At 42.1% G+C, this 25,634-nt stretch overlaps 1 protein-coding gene across 1 annotated transcript in view; it reads right to left on the bottom strand.

Moving 5' to 3' along the window:
- The window catches only part of GRID2 (glutamate ionotropic receptor delta type subunit 2), a 1,117,957-nt gene that overhangs the window by 9,325 nt on the left and 1,082,998 nt on the right, over positions 1–25,634 (bottom strand). The window contains exon 15 of the mRNA XM_087724106.1: positions 464–704. Coding sequence (XP_087580232.1) covers positions 464–704 — 241 coding nt within the window. The remainder of the gene's footprint in view (positions 1–463; positions 705–25,634) is intronic.

Below are 25,634 nucleotides of genomic sequence, written 5' to 3'. Positions count from 1 at the left end.
CCAGAAGTCAAAACTGATTAACATTTGATCCTGCTTTAATCAACCAAAGATAAAATTCAGTTAAGCCAATTAAGGATGCAGTCTTAGATGTAAGCCCTATGGAATTAGCAGGATTTCCTTTTTGAATGTAGGATCAGGCTGCATCGTACGTTGTTAGAAGATAGATCTTATCCAGATTAGTAATAAAATACTTAATCGCTAATACTTTATACAAATAATATGAAAGCCAATTATTATTCACTAAATGCTCGTGAACAAGATATGTGCTAGTAAATCCCACGGAAATTAATTAGGATAAGTATTTCATAAGTACGACATTACACTATTTCCCTCTTGATGTATTTTTTTTTCCTCCAAGAGACAAATGGTTCACAATTGGTGATTAAAATGCCATTAAAACATATCAGAAGATGCATTTTCCTTCTCACCTCTAGTGCTATGATGAAATGGAAGGGTCTCATACCTCTTTTGAAGGAACCCGTGAGCCTTTTCTTTTATTCCACCATGTTTCCAACATGGCAATTAAGCAGGAGAGAACAATCCCAGCTGCCAGTATGCAAAAAACACCTGCAAAGCTTTTTATGTCCAAGGCGCCGCCTTTATATTTGGGGTCCACCGAGGAGTGCAGATCACACTGGGAATTCTTTGGCCACCACTTATGCTTCAGTAGATCCATGTGTCCGTTCTGCTGAAGTTCTAGAATCCTTGGAGAGAAATCACATGGAGAGTCATGAATGTCTTCAAGAGCCACATGACATTATACAGCTGATGTCAGGGTTCGAAAATAACACCCCCAACGAAAGAAGACTCCGAGGCATGAAGTTCCTCAAAGTTCCATTTTTATTAGAAATGTCATGTTGGCACATCTGGGAAAACCCGAATCTGAAAGTTGACGTCCACACATCCTAAAGTTGTCAGGGATGGGAAATGCTTCTCTAATAACTATGCAATGTTCTGGGAGACAAGATAAATGCATTTCCTTGAGCTCGCTTCAGGTACTCTCACTAGCATCACAGCATAAGAAATGCAGGCAGTTGCTGTTGCAATAAGCTCAAACAAAGACATGCTTTGTATTCTATTGATTTTAAGCACCTGCTTTAAATGTGTCATATTTAAATCAATTGAACTGCAATGCACTTTAACGTACTTCCATCTAAAGTCTTTGCTTTAGTCAACGTTCACTTGTTCTAAATGGCAAGCAAATATTATCTCACACTTATATGTACTTATAAGATTCATATTTTAAATACTTTAACAATAATAGTTCCAACAGTAAATGAAAACTGGTCCCAACTGATAAAAAGAAGACTAAAGATTAAATTATCATGCAGTAAATGTATGATGTAGTAACTGCAATAACATAAACAAGACAGAATTAAAACCAACCTTATCTGTAGATTCATGGTCCATGTTAGGAATATAATTCTAACGGTTGGCAATATATAAATCATGTAACAATGCTATACCTGTTTCTTTAAATCATACTGTAAAATGTGATTGTTTGCTGTTTTCCTCAATCGGCCATAAGAGGGAGCCAGAATGACTGTTAGCTCTCTGTTTGTTGGATACTGGGCTGATCTGATCTGAGTGTTTTGGAAGCTGGCTGTTAGAAAGTGCCGTGACCAATTGTAAGATTTGCAACTGCTAGCAAACTTTGAGTACCAGACTGTTTGTATGATTATGGACTATGTTATTTGGATTATCCCTTAACTGAAAGACATTGATGACTGACTGTCTTATTCGTGTATGACTTGGACTGTTTGATGGACTCTGATACCTCTATTTTCACAAAAGTAAAAACCTATTTAAATTGCAGTGTCTCTGTATGCTGGTTTGTGTGTTATCCAACAACACTCTCACAACACTTCGCTGAACGCACTTGCTCTCCCAACGGGAAGCTTACCTAACAGTCCATGTGCAAAGTTTTAGCAACTTTCAGAACATCAAAAAACCTCAACAGCACAGGAATTATTCAGATCTTGAAAGCAGATTTTTTTTTTGAAAAGGATAAATGGATTCTCAGCCTCCTAATCTCTCTGAGAGAAAGGAGCCAAAGCATTTTTCCACCTCCACCCTGGGATAATAGTTTATTAAATTTATTTGCCACTAAATTCCCAGGGACTGGGGACATGATGCTCTAATCAGATAGGTGGTATGGTAACTTATGCCTTAGCCATTAAAAGGCTATATACCATATTTTTCAGAGTATAAGATGCTGTTACCCCCTCCTTAAAAGTGATTGGAAATTTTTGTGCATCTCATACAGTGAATGTTGAGTGGGGGGGCTCCATTCAGCTGTTCTAGAGTGTGTCACAACGGCAGTGGCGAATGGGCAGCGGTGAACGGGTGGAGGCGAACGGGCAGCGGTGAACAGGCCGTGGTGGCGGCAGCAGTGAAGGAGTGGCGGCGAAGGAGCCACGGCGGCAGCAAATGGGTGGTGGTGGCGAACAGGTGGCAACGAATGGGCCCCAGCAGTGTTGAACAGTCTGTGGCGAATGGGCCAGATGAATACCGGATGGATGCTGGGAGGGAGAGGCAGATGTTTTTTTCTTGTTTTCCTCCCCAGAAAAGGTAGGTGCGTCTTATAGTCTGGAGTGTCTTATACTTCAAAAAATATGGTAGATTAAAACCAGCTCCCTGGATTTCATACAACCCCCCCCCTCCTCTATTGGCAACCAATGTAACTTTCACAGTGTGGCTCTAACGAAGCTAAAATGACTCTCGCTTGCCAGCATATGGGCTGCTGCATTTTGCAGCAACTCCAGTTTTTAGATGGTCTTTGAGGGCAGCCCCATACAGAGCTTCTTGTCAATGTCAATGTCAAAATAATGAGGTCGTGTAGAGATGATGTTGGGGAAGCTAAGTGGAGGCAGATGGTTACATAAACAAAAGCATTTGTTAAGCCGGGCAACAGCTACAAGTGTGAGGAAGAAGCTCAGGGGTGACTCCTCCCTAATTCTCTGTAGCGTAAGAGGGAAAGAGAGAAAAACTCAAGCTTTGAAAGTTGTGCTATTTTTGCCTTTCTCAATAAAATATGTTTTTGGTCAGAATTGTGGTGTCAGCTTCCTGACCTGACTTACTTCACGGGCCTGAATGATGTGAATGATAGTTGCCTGGTTCCAGGGGTGGGCTGTTGGGAATTCTCAGGGATTCGGGAGAACCTCTAGCTAAGATTCTGTGCAGTTTGGAGAGCCCCTAAATCTCACTCCTGTCTGGTCCCTCCCACCCCGCCCCTCTCAGGAGTCCCCACGCAGCCCTTTTTGGATAAGGTAAGTGCAGGGCGTGCGCGAAGGCTCAGGAAGGGTGAAAAACAGGCCTACCAAAAGTTCGGGAAGGCCAGAAACGGGCCCATTTCCAGCCTCCAGATCACCTCCAGAGCCGGAGAGGAGGCTATTTTCACCCTCCCAGAGGCTCGAGGAAAGACTCTGAAGCCCGGGGAGGGCAGAAAAACCCCTCCACCGCCATGGCACAAGAAGCTGACTAGGCCATGCCCACCATGCCCACGCCCACCCAGCAACTGGGCAGAGAACCCCTTGCTAAAATTTTTGAAGCCCACCCTTGCCTGGATCCCAAGCTTTAAGAAGGGCTTGTGGACTGTATGATGCTGGGCAAATGCTCCTCATGCTACTGTTTTCATTTGCCAGTGGAGTAGGACTCATGTCCACCCATGAGATTCCATAGCCATAGCATTTAGGCTTATATGCCACCCCATATTTGCCACTTGACAGCACTCTCTGGATGGTTTACGTTATTTGCATATTTCCCTCAACAATCTGGGTCTTCAATTTACCAATCTCAGAAGAATAGAAGGTTGAGTCAATCTTGAGTCCCGTCAGGATCAAAAGACTGGCTGTGGGCAGAGTTAGCCTGCAATACTGCATTCTTACCCTAAGGGTGCCACCCTTAAACCTGTCTCACCTATACTGTGAAAGTTTTGGAAAAATGCTGTGTGGCTCCCTCATCATCTTTTCTCAATGCTAAACATATCGATTCTATCAATTCCTTTTATTAGGTCTGAGTTTCTAATCAAATCATCTGTATAGCTTCTCTTCGCACTTGTACCAATCCTTGTTAAAGAGGAGGGGGTGGATGGGCTGCATCAGCGTTGTGTTTGACCTTGGTGGGCTGGGATGGGCATGGTGTGACCAGCTCGATGTCACTCCTGTAGGGGGTGCCTGTGGTGGTCCAAATGCTCTGTCAGCAAAAACGGGCTCCTGAGCTCCATTTTCGGTTGTGGCGGCCTCTCGCAACCCTCTGCTAGCAAAAACGGAGCTCAGGAGCCCGTGTTTGCTGACAGATCATTTGGGCCACCACAGGCACCCCCTACAGGAATGACATCGAGCTGGTCACACCATGCTCACCCCAGCCCACCAAGGTCAAACACAACGCTGACGGACCGAGCTCTGAGGAGGGCGGACCGAGCTCCGTTTTAGGCTGCAGCACCTCCTGCAACCTTCTACCAGTGAAAACAGAGCTCCGTTTTCACTGGCAGAGGCACTATAGTTCAGTCCATGACTGTTTTCAGGGTGGCCTCGCGGGCCAGATCTAAGCACCCAATGGGCTGGATCCAGTCTCTGGGCCTTGAGTTTGACACCCCTGCTCTAATTCCTTAGTAAAGACTCTTCACTAAACAGTGCTCGGTTTACTTCTTGATGGGTTTTCAGTTCAGATCTTGTTTGATCTTTGTAACACTTTTGAGACTGAAATTTCTTCCTAACTGTACCACGCCAATTGGAATTATACAGATAGGAAAGATACCTCTCCCAGCTATCAGAAATTTGGGCTAGTGAGAGATACAGATTTTGTAATGAGGCAGTGGAAGCGGAGATGCGAGAAGAAATGATTAAATCCTTCAGTTAGGGAAATTATAGATCAAGGCAAATTACAGTAGCATCAAAGTGACTCGTTTGTCTAATGAGGCCAAAAGTCAGATCACATTTGCCCTTTGCAAAATCGTGGATGTTCTGGCAATTTAATTCAGGTGTTTAGTCAAAGGAACTAATTTGTATGCTGAGGTTTTTGAACACAGTGAGAGTTTCCACCTGATCTAGTTGGTGGACAAACTCCATTAATGTTCAAAGTGATTTGCATGAGAGGATAATAAAAAAAAAAACCATCACAGTTTGGAGGATAATATTAGCTCCAGAAAGGGTGATTTTTTTAAAAAAAGGACCTCAGCATTAATTTGGCAGTAATTCACTTTTTGTAGCGTGTGAATTTGCCCACAAGATGGCACCCTGTCCACAAAAACAGAAAAGCATTCACACATACTCCAATGTTCAGGAAGAATAAGTAAAAGTTTTCTTATCAGGAAACAAGCACATAATACTATCATAATTAGAATATACAGACACTCAGTTCTCAGAGGCATCACTTTAACGGATCTTTTTCAAATCGTAAAGCATATTGGGATGATGTCCTCAAACATTCCAAATGCTTGCTTTGTTTGACAAGAGTAGGGATTCAGTTGGAGTAAATGGGAATGGGATGAATTAGCTGCCATTCTATAGCTGGTCCCAAGCTTATCAGCCAGGGTTTAAGGAAGACTGAATGTCAAGAACAGAAATTATATAGACGAACCAGGAGGAACAAACGAAGGTGAAGTTAGAAGAAAAAGAAGAGAATTTTAGCCAGGAAGTATTCTCCTTCAAAAGGTGAGATGCTTAAGTTGAGATATAAGGTCAAAACCAGTGGTGGGATTCAGCCAGTCCACACCTTTTTGGGAGAACCAGTTCTTAACTTTCTAAGCAGTTCAGAGAACCGGTTGTTGGAAGAAATCTTATTTTGGTTTTTATCACTTTACCAGTGGTGGGATTCAGCCAGTTTGCACCTATTCAGGAGAACCGGTTGTTAACTTTCTAAGCAGTTCGGAGAACCGGTTGTTAGAAGAAATCCCATTTTGTTTTTTCCCAATTTACAGGGCTAATCCTGTAAGGAAGGCAGGAAGGAAACATCCTGGTGTTGTTTCTAGTCTAATCTTTATTGCCATGCTTACAGAAACTGCCTCTCTGGTTAATCCTTATTACATTGTAACACCTAAGGCAAAGCGCCCATCGACCTGAGTGACGTTGAGTTGGCCACGGCCACACAGTCACATGACCACCGAACCCCCGCCTACCCAGTTGGTCATTAGGGCAGAGAAATGGTTGTTAAATTATTTGAATCCCACCGCTGCACTTTACAGGGCTAATCTAGTAAGGAAGGCAGGAAGGAAACATTCTGGTGTCGTGTCTAGCCGAATCTTTATTGCCCTGCTTACAGAAACTGCCTCTCCAGTTAACCCTTATAACATTGTATCAGCTAAGACAAAGCACCCATCGACGTGAGTGATGTTGAGTTGGCCACGCCCACATGGTCACATGACCACCGAGCCACGCCTGCCCAGCTGGTCATTAGGGCAGAAAACCAGTTGTTAAATTATAATTTAACTATTTGGTGGGATTCAAATATAATTCTTTGAATCTCACCACTGGTCAAAACTAGGACTTTCTAAGGACTTGTGATTTATGGCAGCCAGCAGTTGCATTGGATTCCATTGACTGAGTGCTCACTCAGCAGACTGGGGGCTCAAACTATAACATTGACTTTATACTAGTTCTCGAGGAGACAAATAAGGCTGCAAGCCTGAATGGCAGTTATCCTGCTTTGAGACTGCCCTCCTGCCGTGTCATCTAGAGGTAAAGATTGAGCTATTATGCAAATACCAGTTATATCCGTAGCTGTAAAAGCATAGGGCAAACATCTTGCGCTGATGAAACATATGTATTATGCATGCATTCACTACAGTAAAATATAGATGCCAAGCAGAGTGTAATAACATTGTGGAAAACCTTTTATGCTGCTCGGTTTGGAGGCAAAGCAGACTGTAGTCCATTAAAGTGCATGGTTTCAGAAAAACTAAAAGGCATATTGACCTCCAGAGGGTATTGTCCTTGTGATATGCAGCGCTAACCTCTCTGCGGTTTTTATGATAAAAGAGAGAATTCCTTCCCCGAAGTAACAGTCCTTTCTTCCCTTAACATTATCACACTTCCTGACACTACTCAGGGTCAGTGTTCACCAACATGGCCATAAGGACTAAGACCTCAAGAAGGGATTAATTCTTGCTTTTGCTCAGGAATATAATGCAGTATAAGGCAGGGGGGAGGAAAGCTATGGCAAATCCAGACAGCATATTAAGAAGCAGAGACATCACCCTGACAACAAAAGTATGTATAGTCAAGGCTATGGTTTTCCCAGTTGCAATGTATGGCTGTGAAGGTTGGACCATAAGGAAGGCTGAGCGCCAAAGAATTGAGGCCTTTGAACTATGGTGCTGGAGAAGACTCCTGCGAGTCCCTTGGACTGCAAGGCCATCAAACAGGTCAGTCCAAGAGGAGACCCTAACCCTAACCCTGACTGCTCTTTAGAAGGCCAGATCCTGAAGATGGAATTGGCCACCTAATGAGAAGGAAGGACTTACTGGAGAAAAGCCTAAAGCTGGGAAAGATTGAGGCCAAAAGAAGAAGGGGACGCCAGAGAATGAGGTGGCTGGATGGAGTCATGGAAGCCTAGGCGTGAGCTTAAATGGACTCCAGAGGATGGTAGAGGACAGGAAGGCCTGGAGCAGGGGTGAAATCCAGCAGTTTCTTACAGGTTCTAGAGAACCAGTAGCAGAAATTCTGAGTAGTTCACAGAACTGGTGGTGGACATTTTGAGAGGTTTGGAGAACCAGCAAATGCCACCTCTGGCTGGCCCCAGAGTGGGGTGGGAATGGAGACTTGCAGTATCATTCCCCTGTCACGCCCACCAAACCACGCCCACCAAGCCACACCCACAGAACTGGTAGTAAAAAAAATTGAATTTCACTACTGGCCTGGAGAAACATTGATTTATGGGGTCACAATGGGTTGGACATAACTTCACAACTAACAACACCAATAATGCAGTCAAATCAGTTCCTATTCCCCCCCCCCCCTTTTAAAGCATTGTGCACTCTTTAAGGCTTGAAGGCACTCATACAAATGGTGGCATTATTAGGAATGCAAACAGTTTAAAAAAATATTTTTAGGCAGCTATAGGAGTCCACTCCACTTTTGCTTTTTCTTGGAATTCAGCTCATCCATTGCTGAGACTCAAAAAGGCTTAATGACACATTCAGAGTGGGGCCACGAGTTCTTTTCACAGATGATTGGGAATGGCACGCAAGACTAAATGCCAGCTTCTTTGTACCAGGCCATGTTAACCGAGAAGCATTATTTCAGCCTGCTCGCTTTTCCTCATTGAGAGCCAATGGTGAGAAGCCATGTTAACACTCCAGGTCTTGTAAAATGACAAGGAAATAATGTGATGCCATGTGGAAAGGACTTTTTCTTTTTCCCCCATTAGGAAAGCACAAGCTAATTAGTCACTGCAACGGTGAAGACAAGAGTGGCTATGAAAAGATTGGAACTGAGCCCAACAGAGAATCAGTCAGTCAATTTCCTTGCTAAAGAAAATGGCTTGGTTCTGCTCGTGTTGAATTTATATTTATCCACAAAGAAATAAAGGGAGATTACTATAGATCTATTTCAAGCTATTTAGCTCTCATCAGCTAGGCTAGGGGTGTCAAACTCGATTTCATCGAGGGCTGCATCAGGGTTGTGTTTGACCCCAGGAGGGGGTGGGGTGTGTGGCCAGCTTGATGTCACTAATGTTTTAGGTGCTTGTGGCCGCCTGAGCGCTCTGCCAGTGAAAACGGGTTCTTGAGCTCCGTTTTTGGCTGTGATGGCTTCCTGCAACCCTCTGCCAGCAAAAATGGAACTCAGGAGGTCCACCCATGGGCTGGTCCTTTGATGTTTCCAGGTGACCCCGCGGGCCAGTTCTAAGCACCCCGCGGGGCCCCTGTGCCTTGAGTTAGACACCCCTGAGCTAGCCATACACTTCTGGAATTCTAACACAGACTGCTTGCATATTAGGTATTCACCTCTAAGCCATGGGTTTTCCTTGCTGTGTCGGTTATACCAAGGGAGAGTGTTTTTTCTATTGGGGCAACCTGGTCTACCCAAATATGGGACAGAGCATACTGGATTGGGGCTGAAAGGTGAAAGCGGAAGCAGTATGAGCTGTCCCATATTTGGGTAGACCAGGTTGCCTTGATAGAAAAAATACTAGGTTCTACTCTGCAAATTTGAACAGAAACTCGAATCTGACATAGAACAAGGTATTTTGGACTGTAGGTAAGACGTGGCTGTTAGAGAAAGCGAGAGAGATTGATGCATATCCATTGTCACTGCTATTATAAGCTCTCTGTCACTTGGAAGTGCTTGGAAATGCTTGGAAATAGAGTTAATCCTTAACATACGACCCAAATTTAGCACCAGAATTTACACTGCTAATCATTACAGTTTTTAAGTGAGCCACACCCAATTTTATGACCATTTTGGTCACTGTTGTTAAGTGAATTGCTTCAGTTATTAAATGCGTCATGCAGTCCTAAGTGCATTTGGCTTTCCCTGTTAATTTTGCTAATTAGAAGTCAGCTAGGAAGGCCACAAATGACAATCACAAGACCCAACCACCATAAATACATCCTAGTAGCTAAGCACCTGTATTTTGATCAGGTGACCATTGTAAGTGTGAGGACCAATATCGTAAGTCTATTTTTTCAGTGCTGTTGTAACTTTGAATAGTACCTACCGGTAAATGAATGGTTGTAGCAATAGCAGTTAGATTTATATACCGCTTCATAGTGCTTTACAGCCCTCTCTAAGCAGTTTACAGAGTCAGCATATTGCCCCCAACAATTTGGGTCCTCATTTTACCCACCTCAGAAGGATGGAAAGCTGAGTCAACCTTGAGCCCTATTAGAATCAAATGCACGCTGTGTTTATCTGCAATTCTTTTTGTCTTTTAATGACTCGGTAATCCCTTGCATCGGGGTGGAGTCTGGGCAGATGAATGGAGCTGAGTATTTAGTGGCCGGATGCCCTTGCCTGTCACCAATGCGGAGTTCACATCAGATATAGTCTCATTGTGCCCAGAGAGAAAAATATCTGCCTCTACGAAGGATCGAATTCACAGCCTCCGGATTGTGAGTCAAGAGCTCCACTTCTAGGCCACCGCACCACTCCGTAGTGCTTGTCTGCAATACTGCCCCCTAACCACTGCACCGCCAGGTGGTGATAAAGAAATTCAGGGAATACTGTGGAAGTGATGTGAACAAATGAATGCTAACGTTTAAGAACATAGCTTAAAATCCCCTACATTTTTTTTTGTATTGTTAAACTGAATCAGTGGTGGGATTCAAATAATTTAACAACCGGTTCTCTGCCCTAATGACCAGCTGGGTAGGCATGGCTCGGTAGTCATGTGACTGGGTGGGCATGTCCAGCTCAACATCATTCACGTTGATGGGTGCTTCGCCTTAGCTGTTACAATGTCATAAGGGTTAACCGGAAAGGCAGTTTCTGTAAGCAGGGCAATAAAGATTAGGCTAGAAACAACACCAGAATGTTTCCTTCCTGTCTTCCTTAAAGGATTAGCCCTGTGAAGTGGAAAAAAACAAGATGAGATTTCTTCCAACAACCGGTTCTCCGAACTACTTAGAAAGTTAACAACCAGTTCTCCCAAATAGGTACGAACCGGCTGAATCCCATTACTGAACTGAATTCAATGGACTGAATCGACAAGTAGATGCTCATTTTGATGTCAGTGGCAACATTCCCTCTAATTTAAACTGAGTGTTCTTCTAAGCAAAAACAACTGAAAATTAGCTTCTCTGGAGAAGCTAATAGATATTGGAAATAAATTCCCATGGATTACCATAATCTCACACCGCCACAGATCTATTGACACATTTCAATTTCTCACTTTTTGGTTGATGGCAATAGCTATGACATCTTCTTGAATTCTTTATATTGTCCCTATTCCAAACTTTTACACATTGAGCGTTCATGTTTGGATATTGAGTTTATGCTCTAAAAATACAGGAGATAGGTCAGGCACGTAGAAATAGGTAGGGCAAAAATATTTTAAAATTAAATAAATTACCATTAAGATTATTACTTTAGCACCTATAGCCATTCTGATCACATTAAAAGCTATCACCATCACACACTCCAGGTTGTGCACATTTATACATAAGGGTTTATATATAAACTTTCTTAAGTTATTTCTTCTAATAAACTCTCACGCAGCTATCTGTAAAACTGAACTACCTCACTGCAAAGAGAGATCAAAACATTTTTCACCAGCTATTTATTTTCAGAATGACATCCAGACCACTAAGGCAGGAGATATGAAATTACCAAAACATTAGTATTGGTGACAAGTATATCTGTATCTATATCTGGATATAGACTGTATCCAGAGATGAATGATTTCTGCCCAAATTTCTTCCCGACTCTAGGGGGGTAGTGCTCATCTCTGTTTCAAAGCCAAAGAGCTAGTCCTGTTCGAAGACGTCTCCGTGGTCATGTGGCTGGTGTGACTAAATAGCGAAGGTGCACGGAACACTGTTACCTTCCCACCAAAGGTGGTTCCTATTTTTCTACTTGCATTTTTTACGTGCTTTCGAACTGCTAGGTTGGCAGAAGCTGGGACAAGTAATGGGAGTTCACTCCATTATGCAGTGCTAGGGATTTGAACCACTGAACTGCCGACCTTCTGATCGACAAGCTCATCGTCAGCCACTGAGCCACCATTTCCCCCCTTTTCCCTTCTTACTCCCCAGTTAAGAAATATGATAAATGAATGGATGGATGAATGCATGCATGAATGTTTGAACCCTCATTTCAAAGAGGAGATTTATTTTTCCAGAAGACAGAAGTCTGATGTTATTGACATTGGCTTAGTACTAGATTAAGCCCTCTGCTTTTATTTTTATGAAAAAGGAAGACACATTATGTTGGATTATAATGAAGTATCTGCACATTGATATGAAATGAGATGCTCATTATGCTTATTGTTGGAAGAAGCAGTGGGGGAGAAACTCTTAAATGTAGCACTAGTATAGTGTCCGGAAGTTGCTTCTCTATTCTGCTGAGTACCACATTTCTAAAAGTCAGAATGGAAAAAATGTTCTGCAGATTTAATTCAAAAAAGATGTGCTGAAATTATATGTTCACATATCGCCTGCCCAAAGAAGAAGATGAATAGAGGCATGTGTGTCCATTTGCTGTCCCTAAATTATGTAATCTCAGGAAATCATAAAAGATGCATTTATTGCTGTTGTAGGAAACAACAATACATTCACTGCGTTGCATCGCAAATGGGCATTGCCAGTGTTGCCACCACCAGGAAAATTATTGATAATTTTGAGAAAGATGTCTTACTGTGCCTGAATTACTTTTCACTTTTGCACAGAAGGAGGTATAATTTCTTTAAGATAATAAATGCAACCTGAATATAATAATATGTTTAGACCTGTGCTTGTTTAATGCATCCAACACCAGGTTACAGGATTATGTTGCTCAATCTTTCCCAATCTCGTTTACCTATTTTATTGCCTTGCCTCTTTCCTCCTGCGCCACACTGGTTGTTAAAGTTGAAAGTCTGCATGTACAAGGTTTCTATTTTCCACCATTCATACCAGACCTGGGCATTTTATGGGCCCTGAGCCACATCTGGCCCTTTGGCTGTCCTTATTTGCCCACATGAGTTCAATTGTTAATTAGAAATCAAATGTAAATAAGTGCATCTCAGGGGACAGGAGAAGAAGCCAAGTTGAGTCTGGCCCTTCACACAGCCATCATGTTGGTTGGCCGATGTGAAAGGGCAAAGATCATGCTGGTGAGTTCATTGAAGTCTGGCACCCCACAAGCAATTCCATCAACAGACACATTGACCTACAACCAGTCCAGAGGTGGGTTGTTCCCGGTTCAGCCTGGATTGGGCAAACAGGTAGTAGCAGCAGCAGGAGGCTCCGCCCACCCGCCTGGATGCATCTGTGCATGTGAAGCATCACGCGTGCACGAGCGCGCCTGAACCAGTAGTAAAAAAATTGGCAACCCACCATTGAATCAACCTATGAGCCCCTCAGAATCGAAATCAACCACACATCTAACCAGAGACAGCACCGGCCCTCAACCAACTCACACAACCTCCTATCCACCAGCAATTCACCTCCCAATGACCCTGATTACATCAGGTCAAACTAAGGGACATTGGATTTGCTGCAGAAAAACCTGACAAAGTACTTTTGGGTGATTAAAGAGCAAGGCTCTGTTTTAGGCCCAGCACTCTTCAACATCTAAATCAATGCTTTGGATGAGGGGATAAATGAGGAACTTGTCAACTTTGCAGATGACACCAAGCTAGCAGGAATAGCCAACACTCCAGAAGGTAGGCTTAAGATACAGAAGGATCTTGACAAATGAGAGCTATCTAACAAAATGAAATTCAATGGTGAAAAGAGTAAGGTTCTATATTTAGGCAAGAAAAACGAAATGCACAGGTACAGTATAGGTGGTACCTTGCTCAATAGTAGTAACTGTGAGAGGGAGCTTGGAGTCCTAGTGGACAACCATTTAAATATGAGCCAGCCGTGTGCAGCAGCTGCCAAAAAAGCCAAGATAGTTCTAGGCTACATAAACAGAGGGATAGAATCAAGATCACGTGAAGCATTAATATCACAAGACCCATCGCAAGGCTCACTGATGACTTACAGCTGACCCATCACAAGACCCTCATTTGACACATCCAAACCTGAAGTCCTTATAAACAGAAGAACACTGATATCAACATCCCCTAAACTCTGGTAAAGAGCTCACCTAGCCGGTTAATGAAATGTTCAGAAACCGACCCACCTGCTCAGAGAATGAACCTTCAACCTCATCCTAAACCCGAGCTACAGATGTTTCACCACTATTGCAAAGATGAAAAAGTTATAAACAATGCAAGCTTCTTGTTATTTTTTTATCATCTTCCTCAACATCCAGCTCCCTTCCTTGGGGTCTAGAACAACTTGGTAGGGCCAAATTTACATGGTTCAATCCAATACTGTATTAATTGTTTCATTCAGTTACTTTTATTCAGCAGTGGGATTCACTTATCTTCCCTACCGGTTTGCAGATGTGAGCGCGCAGCGCTTGCACATTATGTTGGGCAGGTGGGCGGAGCCTCCCACAGCCGCCCGAACTGGAGAGAACCAGCTGAATACCACCTCTGCTTTTATTATTGGTGACCATGTTTTTTTCAAAATTATTATAGCTCTTGTACTTCTGGATTGACTTTCTTTTATTATTATTGGCCATGGTTCCATCAAAATTAATTCAACTTTTGTATTTGTTGAATTGTCCTGTGGCAAGTTGTCTTATGGTGAGTTGGCCACAGCGACTTAGCCATATGAGTTAACGGTAGCAAGTTGCTTCATCTCAGCTGCAAATACTTATATTCTGCTCCTCTAAATATAAGCAGAATACTTATATTCTGCTTATTAAAAGGATTTCCCTTCACAACATGGTCTCTCTCTCTCTGACTTCATCATTTCCAGACTAAAAGAGAAAAAAAAATTAAGGGAGAGATCTATGACCTTTGCCTTAATTTTAAAACAGTACACAATAATTTTCCCGAGCCGTTAAAAAACAAAATGCAATTAGCATCTCACTGGCTCTCAAGTATTATGCTGACTAGTAGACTTTAATATTTCTATATCTGTGTTATGTGCTTATTATGTGCCAAAGCTGCAAAAGTCAAGCACTTATTACAGAAATGTCAGGCATGATATTTCATTATATGGAAGCTGCAGTTCAAATGAATAGATAATGGTCATTATAATCAATGCTCAGAAATATATGGGGCTGCTGAAAAAGGATTCAGCACTAGATCCCGCAGAGACAGAAGCCATCATGGAAGATGAAAAAAAGGAAACAGTAGGGTGACATCTTTGAGTTATCAACATCATTCTTACACTCAATGTGATACTTAGGTTTAAAGACTGGTGGTGGGAACCATTTAATTATGAGAATCCAGAGCCAATAATTTCAGCCTTAGAGTAAAATTTCAGGCTCTGCATAGCCGTACAAGATTTTTAGAAAAGTAACATAACAGCATCAGGCCATTGAGTGAGTAAGTGGAGGTTAAACTAACAATAATTTTTTGTTTACAGTCACAATGATGTGCATAATTTAAACAATGTGCCAGGGGAGACAAGCAGTGGTGGGTTCCTACCGGTTTTGACAGGTTTGACCAAACCAGTAGTGGTTTTGTGGCCTGGGTTGCTGGAACCAGCAGCGACCCAAGCCTGCCACAACCCCAAACCGGTTCTCCTGTTTTTGGCTTCTGCGCATGCGCAGAACATTTTTATCATACTGCACTTGCGCACGTGTGCTCTGCGCACCCACGAGCAAAGCAAGAGTAGTGGCTGTCGGAAGCCACCCCTGGAGACAAGGTTCACCCTTCCACACGGACACTTTTAAAGAATCCTTTAAACTGTGGCGGATTAAGGCTCACTGGTGTCCTAAGCACTGACAAATCTCGGTGCCCCCCCTTCCTTTGTACATACTGTACAAATGAAGCCAAGCTTCATTGGGGTTTTTTTTCTTTCTCAACTTTGTGGTGCCCCCTTTGGGTCTGGCGGCCTAAGCACGTGCTTAGTTTGCTTAATGGTTAATACACCACTGCCTTTAAAGAATCCATCGCAAGAAAAAAAATAGTGGCCAAGTAAGGCACTGTGTCTCAACACTAACAACTTGAGAATGTGTGGACTTCAACTCCCAGGATACCTGTGTATGACAAAACTTCTGCACAGCTGATTCCAATTACTTATTTAATTCTGCAAACTTGTATTTTACAAGGTCAGAAGAGACTACCATATTTACAGCTTGTTATTTAAAAATCAGTTTTAGTGTTGTTAGTTACGAAGTTGTGTTCGACCCATCGCGACCCCATGGACAACATTCCTCCAGGCCTTCCTATCCTCTACCATCCCCTGGAGTCCATTTAAGCTCACACCGACTGCTTCGGTGACTCCATCCAGCCACCATTTTTCTCTGTTGTCCCTTTCTTCTTTTGCCCTCCATCTTTCCCAGCATTAGGCTCTTCTCCAGTGAATTGAGCCTAATGCTGGGAAAGTTTGAGGGCAAAAGATGAAGGGGATGACAGAGAATGAGGTGGCTGGATGGAGTCACCGAAGCAGTAGGTGTGAGCTTAAATGGACTCCAGAGGATGGTAGAGGACAGGTTTTAATAGCATTGAATAAAAATAAAGTAGGGATATTTTTTTTTTGCAAATGTCTTCTCTTTAAAAAAAAACACTTTAGTAAATATGTGGCTGGTAAGACAATGCAGCTCAAACTTATGTAGCATCTCAACCATGGTTTTGCAGTTATTCCATTATCATCAATAAGGGAGCTCTTTCAGAGATGGCATTTAGAAACTGAAAATGGAAATATCAATGCAATATTTTCACAAACTGAAACTCCAGACTCTCTATAAATGTCCAAGAAATTCATGGCAGTCTCTTGCATTAAAAATCTATACTTATAATAATATGCACCAGGACTGTAGTTACTTTAATGACAATTCTCCAGAGGCAATAGGAAACAAAATCTGGGTTGTTATCAGAAGAGAGTTTGCCTTTAGCTGTTGAGCCTGTGAATATCTATCATGCCAAAAGGCGGGAAGTAATAACAAAAAATTTTTTTAGAGAAGGATTCAGAAAATAAAAATTAAGAAACACTTCAGTCAGGGTATCTTTCCCTTTCTGTTTGAACTGCTATGCAGTCTACAAAAATTGGACTTAAGACATTTCAGAGAACATGTTTCTCTATCTTTAAAAAACACAAGATGTTTAGGAAATAAACAAAATATAACTTATAGCTTCACTAAAATCAATTACATGGAAAGATGTGAAGATATTTTGGATGATATCTCAGTATCTGTTGTGTGGCCAATGTAAAGATTGCAATAGCAATATCATTTAGGCATATATACCACTGCATAATGCTTTACAGCACTCTCTGGAGAAATTTACAATGTAGAAGCATTATTTGTATATTGCTCCCAATAATCTGGGTTTTCCTTTTACTGACCTCAGAAGGAGGGAAGACTGAGTCAACCTTGTCGCGCAGTGGTTAGAGTGCAGTACAGTGGTGGGTTGCAGGCGGTACGCCCCGGTACGGGCGTACCAGAGCCTGCCTGGAGCATGGATAACGTTCTGGTATGGTACTCCGGAGAGCCCACCCACCCGCCTGTGCTCCTTATCATGTTTTAAAGATTTTGGCGCTTCGGTGCACGCACATGGTGTGTACGCCTGTGCGACGCTCCGCCGAGCAGCTGGAGCATTGTGGAAGCTTACAGAAGCGTCGTTTGCAGCTACAACGCATGCACGCGCTGTGCAAATCCATGTGGGCGATGCTGGGCCCGGTCCAACTGTAGCAGTTGGAACGGGATCCAGAACCTGGTGCAGTATTGCAGTCTACTTCTGCTGACTGCTGGCTGCCTGCAATCTGGCAGTTCAAATCTCACCAAGCTCAAGGTTGACCCAGCCTTCCATCCTTCTAAGGTAGGTAAAACGAGGACCCAAATTGTTGGGAGGCAATATGCTAACTCTGTAAACCCCTTAGATAGGGCACTTTAAAAAGTATATATATTTTAATATATATTTTAAAGAGCCGAGGTGGCGCAGTGGTTAGAGTGCTGTACTGCAGCCACTTCAGCTGACTGTTATCTGCAGTTCGGCTGTTCAAATCTCACCGGCTCAGGGTTGACTCAGCCTTCCATCCTTCCAAGGTGGGTAAAATGAGGACCCAGACTGTGGGGGCGATATGCTGACTCTGTAAACCGCTTAGAGAGGGGTGAAAGCCCTATGAAGCGGTATATAAGTCTAACTGCTATTGCTATTGCTATTTAATTGTTGCAAGCTGCATCATGCATTTTCCTGGTATTTCTCATCCTCTTATTACAACCTAAAGGCGAAACCGTAAAGGTTTTCATTAAGTAAGATCTATGTTAAGTTGAACTTTCTTATTTAAGCTAAAAAAGAAAAAAAGAGAGTGTACCATTGTATACTTTCAGTGTGTAGTCATCAATACTTTTTATACTGAGGAAATTTTCCTCATTTTTTTCCAATCACTTCAGCCTAGGAAGCAAATGCAAAAAAAAATCAAATTTTCCCTTTTTTCTTCTTTCTGTCTTGTATCTTATTGATGACTTTCCAAATCATGGCATGAGAATTTGGTTTTGATTTCCTTTAATTTGCTAAATCCCCAAGGAAAAGGCAAAAAAACATTATTTTCTATGATGTGTCAGAAGTTATTAATGCTTAATCTCCTGCTACTCACATATGTCTTTCAATTTATTGTCTTTCAGTCATTAAATTCTCCATAAACAATTAACTCTTTAAAGCCACCATATTAGCTCATAGATTATTAATTGAATACTATATCTAGCTTAGCCTGCAATCTATTAATTGTTCCTATTGAATACCAAGTGTTTATTTGATTATACACATCTTGCCCAGTTATCTGGGCTATAGGAATTAATAACAAGATATACTCAGGATATTTATTTGATTGTCCTCTAAGATGATAACCCAACTGTTGTGGCCCAGCAGGAGCCGTTGGCGCTGTAAACAGACTCCCATAGCGATGGGCCCTATGAGTCGGCTCTGGAAGATGTGGAGGACTCTGGACAGGGTTCAGACTTTGAGCAGGGACCAGAGAGGCTGGTTGGTCACCAGGAGGTGCCTGAGGCATGGAGCAGTGGTGAAAGCCAAAGGGAGTGTGCCCATGATGTCAGGCCCTGGAGCAGTGGTGAAGACATCAGGCCTTGGAGCAGTGGGGAGGAGCTAAGGGAGTTGGTCTTGGATGCTAGGCAAAGGCGGGCAGATAAGCGATGACAGCAACTACGCAGATACAAAAGATAATTGGACTCAGGTGGTTATAATTAGGCTACGTCCAAGAGAGTATATAAGGAGAGACTTTGGGAGGAGGCTGTTTGCAGGATTCAACTAATATACCAATGCTGGAGAAGCTCTCGTGTGTATTTCTTATCTTGGAAGTCTGGATTGCTGCCAAAGTCTTGTGGGTGTGTTAATTTACTGTGAATAAATTGTCTACCAGTAATCTTGTCTCGGAGTGCCTCGGCGTACGGAGGAATGGGGGTCAGAACACCCAACTATTAGTAAAAAGGTAAAGGTTCCCCTCACACATATGTGCTAGTCGGTCCTGACTCTAGGGAGTGGTGCTCGTCTCCGTTTCAAAGCCAAAGAGCCAGCGCTCTCTGAAGACATCTCTGTGGTCATGTGGCTGGCATGACTAAATGCTGAAGATGCATGGAACACTGTTACCTTCCCACCAAAGGTGCTTCCTATTTTTCTACTTGCATTTTCAACTATTAGAAAATTGTATTAATTATTAATTACAGTTTATAGGACCTAATTGGCAAAAGAAAGCTCAGGACCATATTTGTTGGGAACATGCGGGAAAGACCTTCATCCTACAGTGGGTAGACAATGGCTAAAATGATGATGATGATGATGATGATGATGATGATGATGATGAATGATAGTTTGGCTTTTGGACTTTCCAAATGCATCCATTTGTATAACAATCTGTAGTGTCAGGTCTCAAAGAATTGGTTCTCTATATCAGGGGTGGGTTGCTGCAGCATTACTGCTGGTTTGTGCATGCACAAATTTTGTACATGCATGCTTGCTTCACTAACACATGGGCCTGTTCTGCTCTCTGTGTGTGCATGCATTTGCATGTAAGTAGGTCTGCACATGTGCAAAATGTTAAAAAATGGAAAAAAAAATTGTGCAATGAAAATTGTTCTGTGCATGCGCAGAACCGAAAATCAAGATGGTAGAGCCATAGGAGAACTGGTTTGAGGGCGTGGCAGGCCTGGGTTGCTGCCGATTCCAGTGACCCAAGCTGCCAAACCACTACCAGTTCAGCCGAACCAGTCCAAACCAGCAGGAATCCCCCACTGCTCTATATGTACCCTTTTCTTACCTTATCTCTTCCTTAGCAGAACTTTCAATATTTTTATTATATCAATATGATATTGGTTCTATGAAGCCTATAACAAGTATAACAGATAGCAATGCTGTGCGTGAAGTGATATTTTTGAAACTGGGTTGAAACCTCTGTTTGCTTATGCATTTATGCAGGGACATTTAACTTTGTTAGATTTTTAATTCCACTTTTTTAAAAATTTTATAAGTAACTCAAGGTGGCGACCATACATTTGATTTATTTATTTGTACCTGCCTTTATTATTTTTATAAACAAGAAAGCGGTAAACATATCCAAAAATCTTCTTTCTCCTCCTCTTTCCCCGCCACATCTTTCACTCTGAGGTAATTTAACCTGAGTGGAATTGACCGGCCCAAAGTCACCCAGCTCGCTTTCATGCCCAAAGTGGGACTAGAACTCCCAGTCTCCTGGTTTGTATGCCAGGACCTTAACCATTACACCAAATTGGCTCTTTCTTTTGCTGAGCATTCCAACATAAATGTAATCTTCAACTACATAGTTCTGGCATGACATCATGTGGTCAGCGTCCAACAACCCATCAGATTAAGCAAATGTCAATAGTTAATATCAAAATCCAGAGCTCTGACTCCGTGGCCTGCCCAGTGACTCCTGCTAAGGTCATGTTGTTATTGCCCCATTAATAATAACATTTTCCAATTTTTCAGATGATTTCACTGTAGTCCGTAATGAATTTTAATTCAAACTCTACATTTACCCTAATATGAAGAGAAAAAAAAATATTCCATCAACTTTATTGAAAGATACAATTTTTACCCTGGTTTGAAACTAAGATGACAACTAAGAATAAAGACGCATGCTACCTGCTCCTTTACAATTAATTTTACAATATTCACCAATACACCTAATATTCAACAATACACCTAATGTGATCCAACTGTAACAGAAATAGACAGCCTTACAAATACAGCAAGAAATTACTTACAACGTACTTCAAAAATTCCACTCAACATAAAAACTCAATCTAAGGTTAATTGTACCATTATTTTACAGCCAAATCTCAAGGAAACAAAATCATAAAACTAACTTCACTTTGGAGTACGTGGTGTTCTCTGACCTTGGTTCTTTCCTTGAAGATATTTCTTTACCCAACTACCATATTTTTCAGAGTATAAGACGCACCAAAGTTTTGAAGAGGCAAATTTTTTAAAAAAGTTTTTGTACTCTGCAGACCTCACAAAAATGGTCAATTTTTCACGAAAACGGGCATGTTTATTGTCAAAAAAAGGGCATGCATAGCCTTTAGGAGGCTTATAGAGTGTTTCTGGGGGCTGGGGGGGGGGAGGCAAAATTGAGCAAAAAATGGCTCATTTTTCGCTCATTCTGTCGTCCCCAGACCCCAAGAGCACTCTGCATGGCTCCTAAAGGCTATGCATGGACATTTTGGTGAAGGGGGCGGGGTTTCAGGAAGCAAAAAATGCTGCATTCAGTGTATAAGATGCACCCAGATTTTCAGCCTCTTTTTTGAGGGAAAAAGGTAAGTCTTATACACTGAAAAATACGTAACGTCATCAGTGGTAGTGAGGGTGGGATTTGTTCTGTGTAAGAACAAGGAGCAAAACCCCATTACTTAGTTGGGCAAAACATCGGCGACAGAGGTGGTATTCAGCCAGTTCTAGCTGGTTCTAGTGAACTGGTAGTGGAAATTTTGAGTAGTTTGGGGAACCGGCAAATACCACTTCTGGCTGGCTCCGCCCACATCTATTTGCTGCCTCCCGAGTCCCTGCTGATCGTTGTCCCAACTGATTGGCTGGATCTTCTTCTGTTGCCCTGAACAGGAGAACAGAGCTGGAAAGCAGGTTAGTGGGGTGGAGTGAAAATTGAGATTTTACAGTATCCTTGCTTTGGAATGGGGTGGGAAGGGAATGGAGATTTTACAGTATCCTTCTCCCAGGAGCGGAGAGGGAATGGGGATTTTACAGTAGCCTTCCCCTACCATGCCGACTAAGCCACGCCACACCCACAGAACCGGAAGTAAAAAAAAAATTGAATCCCACCAATGATCTGCAAGCAAACAGCTAAGCTCAGGGAGAACCAGAGACTCCACAGTTCAACCCAAGCTACAAATATTCTCTTCTATTGTAACGTCACTCTAGAACCAATAGAAATAGAATTTTTCAGTTACTCAGAACACAATTCATTCTGTATAAAAGAAAAGACTATCAGGATGAAAACTGATTCTAGAACTCTCCTCTACTGAGAATTTAATATTTCTTGGAGGCTTAACTCTATCTTCCATGTAAGACAAAAATATATAGGCTTAACATTCACATAATCAAGCTATCAGTCTGTAAGTCAATAGAGCTGAACATAATCCAGCAATATGGAGTCTCTTAACTGCTGGGGTTGTAATGGATCTGTGCAGTATAAATCAAACCTGGCAGAGATGTTTTTGTTATGGTCTCATGCTAGCACTGAGCTCCCCCCCATGTAAAAAGCTTTATCTTATGCAATACAATGCAAAATTTTGTACTGTAATTTTCCAGCCCATATATACAGTGATCTTTTTTGAAGGACATTGTTGCTTTTGTAAAAGAAAATACACTATATTGCCAAAAGTAATTGCTCACCTGCCTTTACTCGCATATGAACTTACTGTAAGTGACATCCCATTCCTAATCCATAGGGTTCAATATGACGTCGGTCCACCCTTGGCAGCTATAACAGCTTCAACTCTTCTGGGAAGGCTGTCCACAAGGTTCAGGAGTGTGTTTATGGGAATTTTTGACCATTCTTCCAGAAGCACATTTGTGAGGTCACCCACTGATGTTGGACGGGTTTATGTGGCCTACCACTTTGTGGCTGAGTTGCTGTCATTCCCAAACACTTCCACATTCTTATAATACAGCTGACAGTTGACTCTGGAATATTTAGGAGCGAGGAAATTTAATGATTGGATTTGTTGCACAGGTGACATCCTATCACAGTTCCACGCTGGAATTTACCGAGCTCCCGAGAGTGACCCATTCTTTCACAAATGTTTGTAAAAACAGTCTGCATGCCTAGGTACTTGATTTAATACACCTCTGGCCATGGAAGTGATTGAAACACCTGATTCTGATTATTTGGATGGGCGAGCGAATACTTTTGGCAATATAGTGTACAAGCAACAATCTTCCATCAGTAATTCTTGCTATCATAATATTTGAAAAGTCTGGCAGGGATCAGGTTCACCACTGTGGCACATACCTGGTGCAAATATATGGTAATAAGCAGTTTGAGACTCTACCATTAAGAAGCCTGGGAAAAGCAATCAGAACTTCCGACGCAAACAGTATTATTACGGTTGACTAAGTTTCCTGAAAATGGAGAACACCCAATGTGGAAATGGAATCAACAAAGCAGCTTTCACATATATATGCTGTGTGTGTATAACTCTGCATAACTCTGGAACGCCTTGAGCAATTTCAACCAAGCTTGGTACACAGATTACTTACCCTCTGGAAACAAATACTGTAGTGGTAAGACATCCCTAACACCCTTCGGGATGTGGGGTGTGTGTTCTGTTAAGATGCAGCCTGTTATGCCTTAAAATGGCTTCCGCCGTACTACCTTAAAATGGCTTCTACTGTACAGTGCTGTGGAGTTGCCATGGTAACAGCTTCACAGTACTCCACAAGGGGGATCCCTCTGGTAAGGGGGAAAATCCAACATTAGAAATTGCGGCAATGTTCCTGGAAGGAGGGCAATGGTGGGAATTTATATATATTTTAATTATACCATTTGTAAATATGTTGATGTTAATAGATTTATTTTGGCTGCTCACTTCAGAAGATTTTGGATGGGTTACAAAATCCCCCAAATAGTAAAATAATTAAACCAATGCTGACCAGAGTTGATTCAAACTCTGAAGAATCGCTTTCGTTGTGAACAGATCTCCTCTATTAGCTCTTTGGAATAGAATCTGTGGCATACTTTAATTTGTTTGAAGTTAATAACCTTGTTTGTCAATTCTTTTACATTTTGTGGATCTAGTCTTGTCTGGTAATTGGTCTGTGTCTGGTTACCTAATGTGTCCAGTAGTCAAACACTTTGAAGATCAATTCTTGAGTTTTTATAAAGCAATCACTCTAGCCGAGTGTTTTTGCATAAAGAATTCAAAGTCATCTTTTAGCCGGTCGATTTCATGCATACGGCTGCTAATTGTTCAGAAATGTAATTGCACCTTGTGCAGTTAAAAATGGCAATAAAGCTCTCCTTAGAAGAGGAGAGCCTTATTGCCATTGCTTCTCCGATTTGGGTTCTAGCACATTCTCTGATCTAGCACATCACACTGGAAAAATAATTCAATTTATCTATTTTGTTTCCTGCCCTGAATGAAGTTGCTTCACTCAGAAATTGCTTGCTCACTTTTGACTGCTTTGGAGAAATTGAAAACCTTCAGCTAATTCTTTTTCTTCCCAGTCTTGGAATGATCAAAGTCTATTAGAGGTGTGAAGCGCTTGAATCCACCATAGGCGCTCTGGCTGTTACTGACAACACTTGCTTTAAGGCAGCCTGCCTTTTCTGGAGCTTTAGAGCTCATCAAAAATGTGTTTGAGTTAAAGAGGCATTAAAGAGCTGGTGACAGGGCAGTAAAAAGGCAGAGACTTGATTGGACTTGGATGCCATTTTTGCAATTATTCTTGAACCAAAACATGCATTTTCCTCCCAGAGATCCTATGGTTACTCTATGAGCCCAGAAATAACAATAGCAATATGTCTATGGAGATTCTCAGTTATCCTGATCATGCTTGTCCCAAAGGTGCTTTTTTCAAGAGGCAACTGGACTTCCTTTGTTTTTCTTTGAAGACATTTCACACTTTATCCAAGGAGCTTCTACGGGAAGGTGTTCTTCTCACCAAATAGAATTGAAGAAGCTTCTTGGATAAGGAGTTAAATGTCTTAAAGGAAAAACAAAGAAAGCCCAGTTGTCTTTTAAAAAAGCACCTTTGGGAGAGCAATAGTAATAGCACTTAGACTTATATACGGCTTCTAAGCAATTTACAGAGTCAGCTTATTGCCCCAAACAATCCGGATCCTCATTTTACAGACCTCGGATGGACGGAAGGCTGAGTCGATCTTGTGGCTGGTCAGGATCGAACTCCTGGCAGTGAGCAGAGTCAGCCTGCAGTACTGAATTCTGAGGGGTCTTTGGTGCTCTTCGAACTTGCTTTTTTTCTTGCAGATGTTTCATTACCCTAACTAGGTAACATCATTAGTGCTACTAAGGGGTTCTGTTTGCTGTTTGCTAGTAAGGAGTGCTGTTTGCTGTCTGGGTGGATGGGAGCAATCTTAGAGATTCTTTGGTTGAGCTGTTGACTGATGGCTCTTTGGCAGTTTCTTGATTGGGGTATTGCTTACGTTATTGATGGTCCGAAGTTGACTTTGGAGTTAATGTTAACCATAGTTTCAATTGGGAAAATGTGACAATTCTAAAAGGTGAAGATAAAGGTTCCCCTTGCGCATATGTGCTAGTGGTTCCTGACTCTAGGGGGCGGTGTGCTCATCTCCGTTTCAAAGCCGAAGAGCCAGCGCTGCCCGAAGGCGTCTCCATGGTCATGTGGCCGGCATGACTATAAACTGTTGCAAAAAAACCTCATAAAATTGGGTCCAGTCATGGGATGATCACAATTATCACATCAGTGTGACCCAAATTGTGGGTTCAATAATGGTACTAAGTCAAGGATAACCTCCA

Source organism: Thamnophis sirtalis, unplaced genomic scaffold, assembly GCF_051295495.1.
Source record: "Thamnophis sirtalis isolate CommonGarterSnake01/CBP01778 unplaced genomic scaffold, rThaSir2_p1.2 scaffold_10, whole genome shotgun sequence".
Lineage (NCBI taxonomy): Eukaryota > Metazoa > Chordata > Lepidosauria > Squamata > Natricidae > Thamnophis > Thamnophis sirtalis.
This window is presented reverse-complemented; position numbering and strand designations above follow the sequence as displayed.